This window comes from Cyprinodon tularosa, unplaced genomic scaffold (genome assembly GCF_016077235.1).
Source record: "Cyprinodon tularosa strain WSP-4 unplaced genomic scaffold, ASM1607723v1 ctg48, whole genome shotgun sequence".
Classification (NCBI taxonomy): Eukaryota; Metazoa; Chordata; class Actinopteri; order Cyprinodontiformes; family Cyprinodontidae; genus Cyprinodon; species Cyprinodon tularosa.
The window spans coordinates 1,112,079-1,128,083 of record NW_024039207.1 but is presented as its reverse complement, the minus strand read 5'-3'; the positions used below and the strand labels follow the sequence as shown (position 1 = coordinate 1,128,083).

The window sequence follows — 16,005 nt, the reverse complement described above, 5'->3', positions numbered from 1 at the left end:
CAGTTGCAAAGGCTATGCGTCAGAAGCATAAATTGGCCTTAAGGGAACAAGGCAGTAATTTCCCCTACGAATTAAAAATGTAACATGAAATTGAAAAAAAAATGAACATGGAGGAAAAAAAAGAAACAAGACGATGTAGAATCGAAGAGGGAGAACACAAAAAAACCTTGTAAATAATGCAATATGTACTCTTAAAGGTATAGTGCATGCACATGCACAACCCTGTACGCGCTCCCGATAGGGAATGCCTATTAAACGTGTGAGAGCGTGCACAAGCCCATTTCTACTCGTGCACGCTCTGTTTAAAAGTTGCCATTTGCATCGTTCATACAAACTTATTTTCCAAAAGATTATCAATTTTTCCTCCATGTCAAACTCACCACCTGTAAGTGAAAACCTAACCAAGCCATCAGTGGGAAGGCTGATCTGTGCTTTCATTGTACACCATTGCATGAAAGAATCTCATTTCTATCTTGTTTCTATCTTCTGAGGCCTTTCTTTTGTGCACACATGCTTCGTAAACACTTTTCTTTTACGACCATCGAAAGAATCAAAGAACCGCGGTGAGAACGCTGTGCTTCAATGACTGTCTGAGATCGCAGCTCACCACACGTATACGCCTGAAAGTGCGCATGCGCAGAAAAAGCTAGCTAACTGGGGATGAGCACGTAGGATGGCCTTATGTAAACATGTCAGCAGAATGATTGACAATTAGGAGGACCACTTATTTTGATAATCCACCCGGAAAAAGAACATCCTCTGAAAATGGAGGAAACTAATAGGTAAACTATTAGAACAAATGCTAAAAGTGATTTTTTTTGTTTTTTTACATTAAAATATGGTAACATCAAATGATGTAACTAGCAGCCAAGAGAAAAATTCTGGGCAGAAAGACTGGCCGATTAAAAAAAATAATATCTCTCTCTGAAAGCTAAGCTGCAATCAGTTTTATTGCAGTTCTTTAGGAGAGCAGTTATATATATATTTTATTAGCTGCTATAGGTGTCTTCTGCAGGCAATTGGACTCTATTTTCTACTCAAAGCTTGCTGAACATCATAATGAGAGGAAAGGAAAAACTGACATCTTAGAACAGGTATATAATGCTCGTCTTTTCGTCTAGAGGGATCTCTCTTAGTGCCGACCCATTATTGTCTTCCATATCTTTCTGTCGTCTCAGCACTAACCTGCTTGCATTAGTCTGGGAAGTGGTTTTCCACCTTATCTGAGATGGCTGTGAAGGGGAAATAGATTATTTATTGAGAGGCTGAGGTCAGATTCTTCCCATTGTCTGACCCCCTGGTTAGAAGATCAGCCTACAACCCTGAAATATTTCTGAAGTTTAAAAATATATCAGAATGCAATATATATATATATATATATGACAGCTGAAGTTTTTTTATTTTTTTATAAGGATTATTATTCAGCATTATTGCACAGGGTATTTTCATGCATTAAAATTTTCTCATAGAAGCTTTGCCTTGTCTTGTCTTCCTGTTTGGCTGTGACACCATCCTGTAGAGAAATATCAGCTGTTCTGCTGCCATCAACACCTTTGTTTATAGATGTTGGAGATCTGCCTGTTTTTTCAGTGTAGTCCTGTTTCTCTGACTGTGACTGGCTGGATGTGCTCGGCAGATGGCCGCTCACACTGAGCCTGGTTCTGCTGGAGGTTTCTTCCTGTTAAAAGGGAGTTTTTCCTCTCTACTGTCGCTCCAAGCATGCTTAGTGTCAGGGATTGCCTTCGAATCAATGAGTCGATGCAATCAACTGGTTTTCCTTGGATTGAAAACTTTGAATCCATTTGACTGTATGATCTGGTGAACTGTAAAGTGCCTTGAGATGACATGTGTTGTGAATTGGCGCTATAGAAATTAACTGAACTGAATTATAAATCCAAGCTGAATGTGTGACATTTTGGCTTGTTGCTCATTGCTGCTGTTTGACTGCTAAGGGAGAAAAACTACTTAACCTTGGTTGCTTAACGTTGAGACTTATATTATTTTTACTTTAGACCACAACTTTGAAGTTTCAATGTAATCTAATAGAGGCATAATTATCCCTAGATTTTAGCTCCTCAATTCTTGCAGCTGTCTGATACAACTAAAACAACAACAAAGAAACATGTAATTTTAAAAATCAAAAGTGTGTTTAGAGCCAGGTCTGCATTTTGTTTTCTGAATAAATTAGCCCATATTTACACCAATAGGACATTTTAAATTATCCCCAAAAGGCTCATTTCAAACTACAATAGAACAAATGTGAACTTACCTTTAATTATCTTTTATTTTTCATGACCGTGTATTTTTCCATAAAGCATAGTCGGGCCTAAAACTCCAAGGTTTACCTGAAGCTACACTAAATTAGGTGCTTTTTTCCTTTTCTTCTTTTGGGGAAACGTTTCATATTACATATTTCTTTGGGATATTTCCTAAATTTTAACATTAAGGAAAGTTTAGCAGTTTATAAACTTTTTTTCTGTTAAGTAGAGATAACTTTACGTGACTTCTAAAAGTGAATATAGTCACAGGTAGAGTGACCGCAGGTGGCTCTGATTGGCACCATAAAGCTGAGCCTCCTGACAACCAATCAAAACCTTGGAAACCTTTCAACCAATCAAATTCTAGGAAACCTCAGCAGACGCAAACCTAACTAAACACTAAGTGAGGTGCCGTCATTGGCGCCACCTAGCGTTCGAAAAACAGCATGTTTTATTGAATCATTGTTAACAAGCCCTTCAAAATGCAAGGCGGTGTTAAATTAGTAACTGTGAGCAGCTTTCATCCCAAACAAATCAATTGACAAAAAATACCAGTCTATATATAATTTAGTTCATACAGATATGTTCTACCTTTCTTTTATATGAACCTCCATCGTGTTTGCTAGAATATAAGGAAATAAGATCATAGATGTGCTAATAAACCCTCCAGAGTGGATATATATTTTATAAAGCATTACAATAAGCTTTTATTTCTCTATAGGTTGACATCTGGTTCTTTATATTAAACACCTTTAATATATATGTGTGTGTGTGTATATATATATATATATATATATATATATATATATATATATATATATATATATATATATATAGTATATACACATATATATATGCACATATAGTATATACACACATTAAGCAAATGTTTCTGTCATGAATACATCTCACAGTAAGGGAAGAAAACTCCCGCTGTTTCTTTTCATGTTACAGACAAATTTTGTTGCAGTTTTCAAAATAACATTTTTTTTTTTAGATCATATTATTATCTAAAAAGGATGTAAATATGTGGTTTCTATCAATTTACATATATTTAAAGCAGGAATTCACACTTATATTCCTATTAGGGATACAGGTCAGCACCCCCCTCCTTGGACATCTAATGCAAAACATTACATATTGTCACTTATGTGCATATTTTTCTCTCTCACTGTGCAATATCACATGCCAACTACTGTGTAGTGTGTATAATTTTCACTTATAAGGTCAGTACATGTAGTGCAGGTGCAATAACCCAAGTCAACTACTATATAGTCTCCCTCTATCTTTAATGGCATCTTGCTTTAACTGTTTTTGGTACTGGAACCAGAATTTGCCTGAAGGAGTAATTTTAAGGGACTAATAAAGCTGAGTCTAAGGATATCTGTCTGATATTAGCCAAAAAAACTAATGTCGGATTTTATCGGCTGACGTCTAAAATCTCAGATATTTTCATGCTGATAGAAACCCTCTGCTTCTGTTAAAAAATTCTGTAACTTATTGGTTAATTTTACTTGGGTTAGTTGTTTTCATACCATTTGTTGTTGACTTTTGTTTTGTATTACTTGATCAAGCCTTTTTTTTTTTTACATTTTGCAGTATAAAATTAGTAATAAAAGCTGGTATGAGTTGTGCTCATATCCAATCAGTACAACATTGGTACGTACCAATTGTCAAAGCTGCCATATGGGTATTGTATTGGAAATTAAAAAGTAGTATTGGGACACCCCTAATTCCTATTGCCTCTTTAGTAATCCTTAGAATAAACACAATTAGATCAAATCTAACTTTTTCTTAACAACTCACCTAATTTCATATATTCTATTCAGCTAATTTAGTCCAAGAATTATAACAATAGTCAACAAATTTTTAGTAAATATTCATTTTAATGCACATTTGATTTTCACTTGTTGACCAACCACTGCACAGGGCGGTATATTCCTGGACATGGAGCCTTTCTAGCAAATTATGAAGCCTTAGATGTTCATCGCAACCACGACACACAAAGACTCCAAATAGTTTTATGAACATACAATACTGTCTTTGGAAATAAATACAAATATTTGAATGCATTTCTCTTTTTTTTTTTGGGACTTCACAAAAGATTGGTAAGAAATTACAGATACAGCTACATCAACAAAATAATAGCATATTCTCTTTTGATTTTAAGCAAGGCTCTATTCCAGCAGCTTCAGGTTCCCCAACCCACTCCGGTCATAACGTCACTCTAACTTTATTCATGTGATGATAAAGTAATGAAATGTCACAGACACTCTTATGACCGGAGGAACCCAGCAGCTTTTTTGTTTACGTAACGCCAGAAGCAGAGAGAGGTCTTGATTTAGAAATGGGTCTGTTTGCCTTTCTCCTCCTCCTCCTCCTCGTCAGAACTGGAATCAGAATTCCTCCTTTTCTCGTCATGATTCTCAACCATGTCCTCCTTGATCATTTCTAAACTTTTCTTCTTCTTCTTTTCTTCAGGCTCCAAGTTCCCAAAAAGGGCCTCTACCTTTGCAGGGTCAGTGTATGTGTAGAAGTAGGCCATGATGGCGAAGATTATGCAAACCAAGACCAGCAAAGCGGCAAAGAGGATGTATTCAGCCCACTGGGGAAGAGAAACACAAGAATCTATAAATACATTTTGGAAAAATTACAATACAGTAAATTCAAACGATTTTATAGTTGAGAAAAAAAGCAAAGGCACGATAAGTTTGAACCTGGTAGCATGAGGGGAATAAATGATTTGCAAGAAGAGACGTTTTTATAGCGTTTTTTCAGGGTTTCCGCGGTTCATTAAAATCATTAAATAATTATTTTTAAAATTAACACCTTAATTGCCATTAAAATTCATTAAATGTGATTATTGTGGCATTTAAAATGCTTTGTTTAAGAAATGTATATATATATTTTTTTTTTATCAGAATAAGAAATATTTGCAATATACTGCTTGGTATGTTCAGAAAAGAAGCTCGAGGTGGAAATTTGAAATGAGAAAGCTTCCTGGAGAGGTGGCGAAACGTCTTCAAATCTTGGAAACCAAGTCCAGTGGATATTTTTTGAACTTTTACGGAATGACTATGACCTGGATGACTGAGAACCTCCGTCGGCAAAAAAGCTAGAGAATGGGAAAAAGCAAATTTAAAAAAAAAGTGGCTGGAAAATGAGGAATGCGGGAAATGGCTGCAGCTTTTCTACGGTAAAGATAACGCAGGATTTTGCAGTTTTTTTATTTATTTATATATGTGGGTACTTGGTGATGCCATTAAAATCCTAACAGCATTAAAAAGCATTAAATTAGAGTTACTCATTCATGTATAAACCCTGTATGTACAAAGTAAAGAAATTAGATATTTTCTTAAATTAGAAACAAAATCTGGGAAATGGAAAATCTGATAATAACAATAATAGAAAAACATCATCCTAGTACTTAGGTTTGTGTATCATACAGCTTAAATTAGGGCTAAAGCAATTTATCGGATTAATCGGGATTAACCGCCTAACTACTTTAGTTAACTGGAGTATAGAGACTCTAAAACATGCCTTTAGCTGACAGAGCAACCCACTTAGAGCAATTATTATACTAAGATTGTAAAAAATATATAAACATTTTGCATTTTGTAAAATTTTAGTTTTACCTGGTTTAATTTGATAAAAAAAATGTAAGGAACCTTTTTCTATCCAATAACTTATCAAGTAATCGAAAAAATAATCAGTTGCAGGCCTGATTTAAATACCAGGCTAAACCGGTTAAAGATGTTCTTAAATGTAAAGATTGGACTAAAATTAAGATATGCTTCCGCAGCTAGCATATTTGTTTTTTCCTGTGGCAGCTATTTTGAAGAGTTAAAATGGTTCTTTGTGTCAAAAAAATAAAATAAAATCCCATAAAAAATCAGTAAAAAATCAATTATACCCAGATTCGTTTACAGCCTTCTGCAGCAACAGTCAGTTAATAGAATAGAAAAACATCGACTTACCTGATCTTTAAGTGTGGCAGCCTCTGCAACAATCAGCACAATGATGTTTCCTACTGCCACAGTTAACAGCCAACCAGCCTGCAGCACTGCCTTCATATTGGAGGGGGCCTGAATAGCAGAAGTGGTGGGATTTAGGCCTTTTCTTTATAATTGTTGAATTTTTTTTTCATTTTGTAAGGAGGACTTATTACCTGTGAATATGAGAACTCCAACCCAGTGACGGAGAAGACGACTTCTCCTGATGTCATGAGGAAGTACTGAGGAATCTGCCAGGCCATGTGGATGGAGTTGGGCTTGATATCCTCTACCTCCTCAATGCTCTGTCCGCACTGCAATACAGGAAGAAATTTCAATAAAAGCCGGAACATTGAAGCCATAATTCTGAAAAAAAAAACATGGTTCAAAAATTACATTTTCTCCAAAAGGAAAGGTTGGTGGGATGATGAAGGTGTAAGAACTGCCAAAGCCAAACGTTCGACTGAAGACGCATTCCCTCCCAGCGTTATCCTTGATCGTGAACTCTGGCCTGTCGTATTAAAATCAGCAGTTAGAGGAAATAGATCCACTTGAGGAACCGCATCCGACAGTAATCAAACTTACGTTCCTTGCGATACGTTGACGTATATGGACATGTTGCTGGGAACGACGTTGCCGTACATTTGGTCGCCCGCTGTTATATTCAAAACGGAGCCGAGACCGTTGAAGAATCTGAGAGAGAAAACAAAGCAATTAAGTTTCAGGAACGTCCAGCTGTGGATTGTTTAAAACCAAAGGCAATGTTGAATTTGGAGGAGGCTTTGGGTCATGAAGCTATAAAAAAAAAAAAAAACCTATACTAATGTAAATAAGAAAGCAAAACTCTTAATTAAAGTATTCTTCTTCAAGATGGTTAATTGAAACTGACCTGATAGCATTAGTGCCCTCCTCTGGTTTTGCAACAATATCACTGAACTGGAAACAATAAAAAAAACACTTTTAAGGACAAAATTCATTTGAGTTTCATTTTAACGTGACCAGTAAGCTTACCTGAATATGCCTCCACTTGGATACGTCTCTGAGAATGACGATGGTATTACGAGAGCCATTTGGCAGGGTAATTTTTCCAGCGGGATCAGACTCTATTTGCAGGTTAAATGGTTGTTTGTATGTAAAATACTCCTGATTTCCCTGTTGGAGAAAACTGACTTAGCAATCTATGTTTCAAAGCCGAGGTAGTTGTCAGAGGGATTTATTTTTTATTTACTTATCCTTTATTTAACCAGGTAATACCCATTGAGATTAAAAATCTCTTTTGCAAGGGAGACCTGGCCAAGATCAGCATCAAGGTGGATGTTCTTACCTCAAAAGCTTTCAACTGGATAGTGTCATTTCCAGCACGGATATTTATGAGCTCGTTTCCCATATTGATGAACTTCACTTGCTGCTCGCTGCTTGCCGGGAAAACAGGCAGAGTTTTCTAGAGGGAAGAAACCACGCTTGGTTAGGGTCAAACGTTTCTAACCAACGGTTAACATGTTGGTTTTTTCACTTACATCAATCTGCAGCTGAACCAGCGCAGCCGCCACAAAAGCAAGAGCCGCAAGGAACATCCCGACTGTCATTTTCTTTAATGGACTGGAAAACAGAGCCAAACACCCTTTCAGCCATAATGAACCTTAACTTATAGGGTTAAATTACAGAAGCGTATAAAAAAGGCCTCACGTGAAGTTTAATTTGCATTTGGAAATGAGCGGGTAGAGTATGATGTCCACGACCGGGACCATGATCAGGATCAGGATGGGGTTGACAGTCTGGTGGGAGGTCAAAAAAAGATGGCTGCTTGGTTGAGTCTGTTCATGTCAACGGTGAGGGAATTAAGCCATTGCAGAGAGGCTTACCTGCATTTGGTCAGGCTGGATCGTCATCAAACCCTGTTAGAGAGAAATACATATTGGATTTGCAATCTTTCTTTTTTTTTTGGAGCAAAATGTAGGGGTTAGAGAACAAAAAGAAGAAAACTTACAAAGTTACCATCCATGGTGGTGGCCTGGAGGGTCCATCTTGAGCCCTGTGGAACAAATATGATTGTAAATTGGAACAGAAAACGTAATATGAGTCCCTGACTGGGGCTCATAATTACTTATAATAGAAAGATGTGTCATGATCTGGCCTGTTTGATCTCCCTTAATTGGTAATGGGCTCTATGCACAGCTCCACTACTTCCTAAATTTAAGGCAGCTCCTTTGTTTCCTGTCTTTCATTACTGGACGAACTGATTAATCCAGGTGTGTCTGGCCAGTTACTTAGGTCATACACACCTGGATTAATTAGTGCATCCAATCATGAAAGACAGGAAGCAAAGGAGCCTCCTGAAGTTCAGGAAGTAGTGGAGTTGTGCATAGAGCCTATTTCTTTCACCTGCCATTTTCCCTCCCTGCCTCAATTATAATTTATTCCTCTCACCTGTTTCCTCTGGATTTATATTCAGTTCAGCCTGAGCATTCAGTGCCAGATTATTACTTGTCTTTCTGTTAGTCTGTCTGTTCATTTTTTGCCTTGGTTAATGTCCTGGATCCTGGCAACCAGTGGAAAGAGGTTTTTGTGTTTGTCTCGTCTCCTGATCGTCCGCTGTTCCTCCCCCGCTTAGTCCTCTGGGTTTTTGGCTCTATATGTGAGGAGGTTCAGTTTTTATCCAAGTAAGCCTGGCTCCAGGGAGGAGACCAGTTTAAAGGTCCTGCATCAAGTTCTGGTTCCACGTCCTGTCTCGGCTACCCTCTTCCACTGAGTCTGCTTATCTGCACCTGATCCTGTCTGCTCCTGTGCGTGATCGTCTGGTCATGCTTCAGAACTCTGTCAGACCCTGGATCCTGCCTCCTGTCTGTTCCAGCTTGATCTGGATCCTGTTCCTGTCTGTTCTGAATCCCTGACCAGGATCGGCTTCCTGCAAGACCTCTGAAACTGCAGCTCAGGGGACATTCTTGGACTCGGCTGTTACACCGGGTAAGTGACCAACTCAGACAATCGTCTTCTGTCAGATGATCATGGTCACTTACATGTGTTTCTCCCTTAGAGTGTCTGAGATTGGGCGGTGCCCCGCCCCCCTCCTGCAGTGTCAGTGAGCCTCAGCTCCACTTCAGTTTTTGTTTTGTTTTAATAAACTTTTTGAACTTTCCTACTGACTGTCTCTCCTTGAATACTGGGTCCATCTGTCCTCGGTTCATCATGACAAGATGATGTCTCTGACAATATTTAGAATGTGTCAGTGGTCAAAAATGTACCTGTTGGTCAAAGAGAGCCCAGAACATGGGCAGTGGGATGTAGAGGAACAGCACCTTCAACACCATCTTCACCTGGGCAATCAGGAGTTTCTACACCAAAGCAGGGACAATTATTTTAACATACTTTTAAGACCATTCTGTCATTTATCAACCCTTATTGCTTCTCGACATACATCGTATTTCTCCTCTGCCCAGTCCATCCAGTGTTCTCTCTTGGCGAATTTGGAAGAACGGTGCCGATACCGGTTCTTGATTCCAAACTGCAAGAAAAAAGACATCCTTTCAACGTAAATGTCGTTTTTCAAACAGAGCTTTTGAGTTTGTTTTTTTTTAGTTTAAGTTGCCACTTACAAAGATGCATTTGAAGAATTTCACCATGATGTTGCCTGTCGGAGGCGTCTTTATGTACATATCGCTTCCGACGATGAAGACGACTGCAAAACACACGTGTGATTATTCTTAGCGGTTTTCACGGATGAACAATATTCACATGAAATGAAGTCCTTACTCAGAGCGACCACCATGAGAGCAGCGGGGACTCCAAAGGCCAGTGGGTAGCACTGCTGCTGGGTGTGGATACCACATTTCTGAGCTGGAGACCACAAAACAAACATACAGTCAAACACCAATAGGACCAATAGGAGAATGTGTGACGGAAATAAGAATGTGGGCCTGCCTCTGAGGATGGGGGTGATGATGGTGGACAGCAGACTGCCTGCGTTGATGGACAGGTAAAAGATGGAAAAGAAGGTGCTTCTCTGCTTCTCCTGTTGGACACGACAGCTGGCATAAATGTTTTATTTCTATGAACAAGCACTGCCTCTAAAATATCAGCCTGAAATAATCATCAATGATCTAGATTTAAATACTTCATAAACAGGATAGTGGATGATGATGGGGGTGTGCATGTGTTTTATATATGGTGGAAAACAAACCGCTTCCGTCATCCCATAGGAAGATGTGCTGGTGGCATTATTATGTTGGGATGTTTTTGTTAAGCAACGTCTTTTTTGATTGAATATAAAAGACACAAATATCCTATCCATTATATGGCCAAATCAAACAACAGTGTTACTTCAGTTAAAAAAAGTTGCCTTAAACAAAAAAAACTAAATCCTTGACTTCTTTTTTCATTGAAGTGAAAGTGTTTTTAATTGAGAATATATTTTTTGATTGAAGCAACACAAACCTACCTCCATACAGGGATAGGGAATCTGGTTAGCCTGACAAACCGGACTAAATGTGAGATTAAATGTAATTTAGTCTGGCCCCAATGAATGAGACATCAGAAGATTGTTGATGAGAAGAGCCTGTTGTCTTTCAAACATGTCTGTGCCTATTGGCCAACGCTCTGACCAATGAGGGCAACTGACTGTGACGTAGTACACGCGACAGAAAGCTGGTGGGGGAGTGGATAACTTGACATCATGGAGTTGGACTATTGTTGTAGTTTGTGCAAAAAAGACATGCAAGTAGCCGGTGTACTACACCACTCAACACATGTTTTCCAAAGTTCAAATAAATTGTGTCAGTGGCAGAAAGATTACAGAACGTTTCGATTAAACTGGGGAAATCCAAACGAGTCCAATGTTGAATAGACTGGAAAGAGATACGCCAATTTATTGGAGGCTCTTCCGCGGAATATAGCCGAGGTAAGCTGACATTATCAGTATATAATTACGACCTGTAACGGGAAAACTATCTACTTAATTTTGTGTCGCGCAGCTTTGTCGTCACACCCTCAAAATACATCTCTGCGTTTTAGATTAGATTAGATGAGCTTTATTGATCTCACAGCGGAGAAATTCACTCGTCACATATTGGCAAAGTGATTAAAGAAGGTGCAAACAAGGAGGAAAACGATGCATTAAAATTAAATATATCTACAGTATATCTAGGTACACTGCAAAAATTATCTAGAAATAAGTAAACATTTCTTAAATTAAGTGTATTTACCCTTGATTTGAATAGGTAAATTTGATAATATGCCAATGGAATTAGTATTTTTACCCTTAAAATAAGATAATTAGATGAAATGCACTTGAAATAAGAAGATGCAATTGTGTTTTCTTATCTTAAATCTAAATTGTCTTTTTCCATTGGCAAAATGTCTCTTTAATCTCCTCAATTTAAGAAGAAATGCACTTATTTTAAGAAAAAATGACTTATGTAGATTTTGATTTTTTTCCAGTGTATATACAGTATATCAAGATAAATAAGGATTAAGGTGCAAGTGTACATGTATCGCACACAATGATAAACAAAATAAATATAAGAAATAAAAAATAAGAAATAAGAAAATACAAGGTAGTAGCACAGAGGTTGTAGGTGACATATGTACAGTCCGAATGGCTTATAAACAGGTGGATTTACTTTTACGTTAAAGTGTAGTAGGTAAGGAACAATGGTGAGGTAGTGGTATGACTATTCTATTCACATATATTGCACATTCAGCTTATTGCACAGAATATTGCACAGTCAATAAATAAAAAAACTATACTATAGCTGCACAGTGGTTTTTGATTGGCCCGCCAGTTCTAGGGACTGGGGCATTGATCACTCACAGGCAACAATGATTTGGCCGCTGGCGGGTGGGGCTAGTTTACTAGGCTAGAATCTGGACAGAGTTAAAGGGAAAAGAAATGGAGCCAATCACAAGCAAGGATTGAGAGAAAAACTGTTGATTGGCTAAAAAAAAATACTTGTGTTTACGTTCAAGCAGAACAAGAATGATAAACTTTGGGTCTTTTTTCATGTTAGTCTAAACATAAGACTATTTGTAGCTAAAGTGGCATTTAATATTTGGGGTAAGGATCCTTTATCATGGAGACTGGAGTGATTCAGGATTCTGATTTTCCCCAGCAACATGTGATTTTTTATCCCATCTCTCCTTTGGTTCTTTATATCATTGAGCAATCTTGGTCGCTCACCTTGAACATGTATTAAAGTTCATAAATGAGCTGTAATTGTTAATAAACAACCGGCAGGGATAAAACAGAGATAGAGAAGGTGCTGACCAGGTGGAACGGTTAGCTGACTGACTGTACGTAACAGGAAAGTTATTGCCTACGTGGATGTTTCCTTTAAACGCTGATAAATTGTGTGAAGTTATGGCGCAGGGTTAGAAGTGCTCATTCTGTTATTTTCTTTTTTATGTGAGTCAGGATGCAGGTTCTAGTGTTTATCATCTGATTTTGGTACCCGGTATCAACTATATGAAGTGTGATGACATCTGTTTTCTGAAGTGCAAAGGTTCCTCCTGCAGCAAAACATTCCCACTACATGATACTGCCACTGCCGTACTTTAGTCATCGGACTTGTAGATTGCCCCCCCCATTTTTTAATGCTGTTTGTAGCTTTTGAACACACAGCTTCTCCCTCCCATATTTGTTTATTCACAGTTGATGATTATAATATCGTAATTAGGTTCATATCACACTTCGGTGTGACACAGAAACTGTTTCCTTCTTGTAGAGCCGTGCAGTTTATGCCTGAACACGATTGCTTTAACAAATAACAGCTTTTTTATCATTTCTGATGAGCATCTCTGCCCCTGCAGAAGAAAAACCATGATGGTTCCACCACCGTGCTTTGCTGCTCTTAGATTCTAAATTGCATCAAACATGGGCCAAAATGTTTTCTCAGGGTTTTTTTTTTAACCTTGGTCCAAATGGAAGAAGTGGATAAATATGTAAGAATGAAATAAAATGATTAGTTGAAATCTCTGTTTTGTCTGTGCAATTTTTAACCTGCTCTTCAGAGAACTGGTCCCCTCCAAAGGCAGCCACGCAGGGTTTGATGCCTCCTGTTCCAAGTGCAATAAGAAGCAAGCCCACCATGGACAGAGCTCTGTGGATTATAGAACAGATAACGTACATCTCATACATACTTTAAACACATGCTGGGCCTGTTGTGGGTCACTTGACTGCGTTCAGCTTACACGTGGAGGGCCATGTCGTCAGGGGTGCCATCCTTGTTTCTATCTGTGATGTCATGAATGGCGCTGATGGCCATGATGACCTGCCCCACCGCGTAAACAATGGACAGGTAAATAATGGTCCTGTGCAGAAGGATGGAGACGGAATGTAATGATACGACTAAATTCACAGAATTTCATTAAACCAAACTGAATTAAACTAAAATAAATCAGAACAAACCAAATTAAACTGAAATTAATCCACCTTAAATGAAATGAATTAAATGACTAGAATGTAAGTCTGGTTAAGGTGGATTAATATAAACTCGAAGTACTCACATAGACTCAATTTAACTCAATAGGTTTGTATTTAAAATAATTATATATAACAAAAATAAACCTTAAAGTTGAATTCAACCTTATAAGAATGCACTACATAAAAATAGATCCCATTTAACCAAACTGAACTGAATCTAAATGAGTTTAATTAAACTTCACTGAACTGAATTTATTGAACTGAACTTAATTAACATTAACAGCATGAAACTTAAGTGGTTTAAAGTTAAACCATGAGCTAAATTAAATCAAATCAACTGAATAGATATGGAATTTATTTCATTTAATTTATTATAGTAAATGCAAATGGAATGAAATGACCTGAACTGCAACAAGCTGAACTAAAACCCGGTTAAATTAAAACTAATAAGAAATGAATTGGATACAATTGAACTGAACTGGATGGAATTTACCTGAACTTAACCGAGGTTAACTAAACTGAACTTTACACGTATGCAGCAGGATACAAGAAAAAGCCCTGGAATAAGAAATCGTCAGGAGACTCACTTGAACTTTCCGAGCCATGAATCGGCAACAATGGCCCCCATGATGGGAGTCAGGTAGCAGAGAGCCACAAACGTGTGGTAGATGGTTGTGGAGAAGTCATCGTCCCACTTCAGGAAGTACTTGAAGTACAGCACCAGCACAGCTACATTGAAGATGGAGATGAAAAGACATTATGAGCAGCTTTACTTCCTTCACTGACCAAACTGCAGCCAAAAATAATGCAGATTATACCAGCTTTATTTAGATTACTCATGCTTTTACTCTGAAAGTCTGGCATTGCAACATAAACATACAAGTTTGGGAAAGAAAACATGTAATAATTCAATTTTATTCCACCAGTCGTGCAAAAAGTATTCAAACCCCCCCTGGAATTTTTCACATTTTGCAACATTCTAACTATAAAATGTAAAATTATATATAAAGATTTTATCTGACAGCAAAATGTAGTTCATCACTGTTCTTTTTACCAGCTAACTTAAGCCCAGATGAAGGAGATTTTACATAAAATGACCTGTACCTGCAGGCTTCACTATATATATATATATATATATATATTTATATAGATATATACTCTGAAAAAAAACATACAATTTAGTTGCTTTACAGTAAATCTGGAATGAAAATAATCCATAATAATAATCCATTATAAACTGGTATGAAATAATCTATTGAATCAATCAGGCAGTAAACTACCCTCACACAGCAATGCAGTCAGTTGCATATTCTATTTCTTTATAAGAAAGTTTTATGTGAATAGAAAATTCCTTTATTGTCCCACAATGGGAACAAAAACGGATCTTTTGATGCTGAAAATAAATTCAATTAAGGGATAAATGGAGGTATATGAGTGCACAGGATTTTGGAGGTATCAGAGTAAAGCAGTCTGAGCATTAATGCACAACACATAATTTTCTCTTCACATTCAAGAGGATTTTATGTTTGATATACTTTTTTAAATGCCTGTAGATCCCAAATAATACTCTAAAAGCATCTAAAACCAGAGGTTCTTCACACGATATGGAAATGATTATTAGATGTATGAGTGCATGTTGACCCACCTCGCATGCCATAGTAGGAGAAGCGCTCGCAGAACTCGTTGACCACGATAAAAAAGATGCTGAGCGGGTAGCCGAACACTGTCACCTGTTTAAAAGAAAAGTAAAGTGAGGTGGGGACCGTCAGAGCTACTGGGATGAGGTTGGAAACTGGAGCTTACACTTTTTTTCTTGCTCTTCTTCTCTTTATCTGCAGAAAAAATAGCAACAAGGTTTAATGAGATTTATTATGCAATTGCTTATAAAGAAAGGCTTTAGTGTGGGACAAAAAAAAAAAAGTTTTCTTTAACAGGAAAAGAAAGTTTGTGGATGCTTCTCACCTCCCATGGCTGCGGCTTGTTTCCCCTTCAGGTTCCCAAATCAAGCAAATCTTTCAGAAAGAAAAGGGAGGCAGAGATGAATGGTCCAAGATCCAAGACACAACGATTAAATCCAAACCCTCCTCGCTCCTAATCTAACCTCCTCTGGATCTGCTGGAACGCCCACTGATGGTGGACTGTGGACCCAGCACCACATCCCCCCCACCACCACCTTTATCAAAGCCATATGTTTTTGTTGGGGATTACTTTATGACTCAAGGAACTCAACATCCATAAAGTGATCTTGCTTTGTAGATTAGGGGTCTCAGTCATGAGAGATAATAATGGCAGTAATCTGTGTGCCATTAGATACAAAAAACTGTCTGTCTTTGTGTATATA

At 37.7% G+C, this 16,005-nt stretch overlaps 1 protein-coding gene across 1 annotated transcript; it reads right to left on the bottom strand.

Annotated features, from left to right (window-relative positions):
• Nucleotides 1-4,124: 4,124 nt before the first annotated feature.
• Nucleotides 4,125-15,778, bottom strand: slc15a1b (solute carrier family 15 member 1b). The gene is made up of 23 exons (XM_038301963.1): nt 15,627-15,778; nt 15,468-15,496; nt 15,310-15,394; nt 14,252-14,393; nt 13,433-13,552; nt 13,242-13,341; nt 10,169-10,259; nt 10,001-10,084; nt 9,844-9,926; nt 9,666-9,752; nt 9,493-9,582; nt 8,238-8,282; nt 8,113-8,145; nt 7,937-8,025; nt 7,768-7,849; nt 7,575-7,691; nt 7,262-7,402; nt 7,140-7,186; nt 6,836-6,943; nt 6,647-6,761; nt 6,427-6,564; nt 6,236-6,343; nt 4,125-4,863 (listed from the first exon to the last, which is right to left on the bottom strand). Exons 1-23 carry the CDS (start codon nt 15,631-15,633, stop codon nt 4,600-4,602), a joined length of 2,205 nt encoding a protein of 734 aa, XP_038157891.1. The 5' UTR covers nt 15,634-15,778; the 3' UTR covers nt 4,125-4,599.
• Between the last annotated feature and the right edge of the window lie 227 nt (nt 15,779-16,005).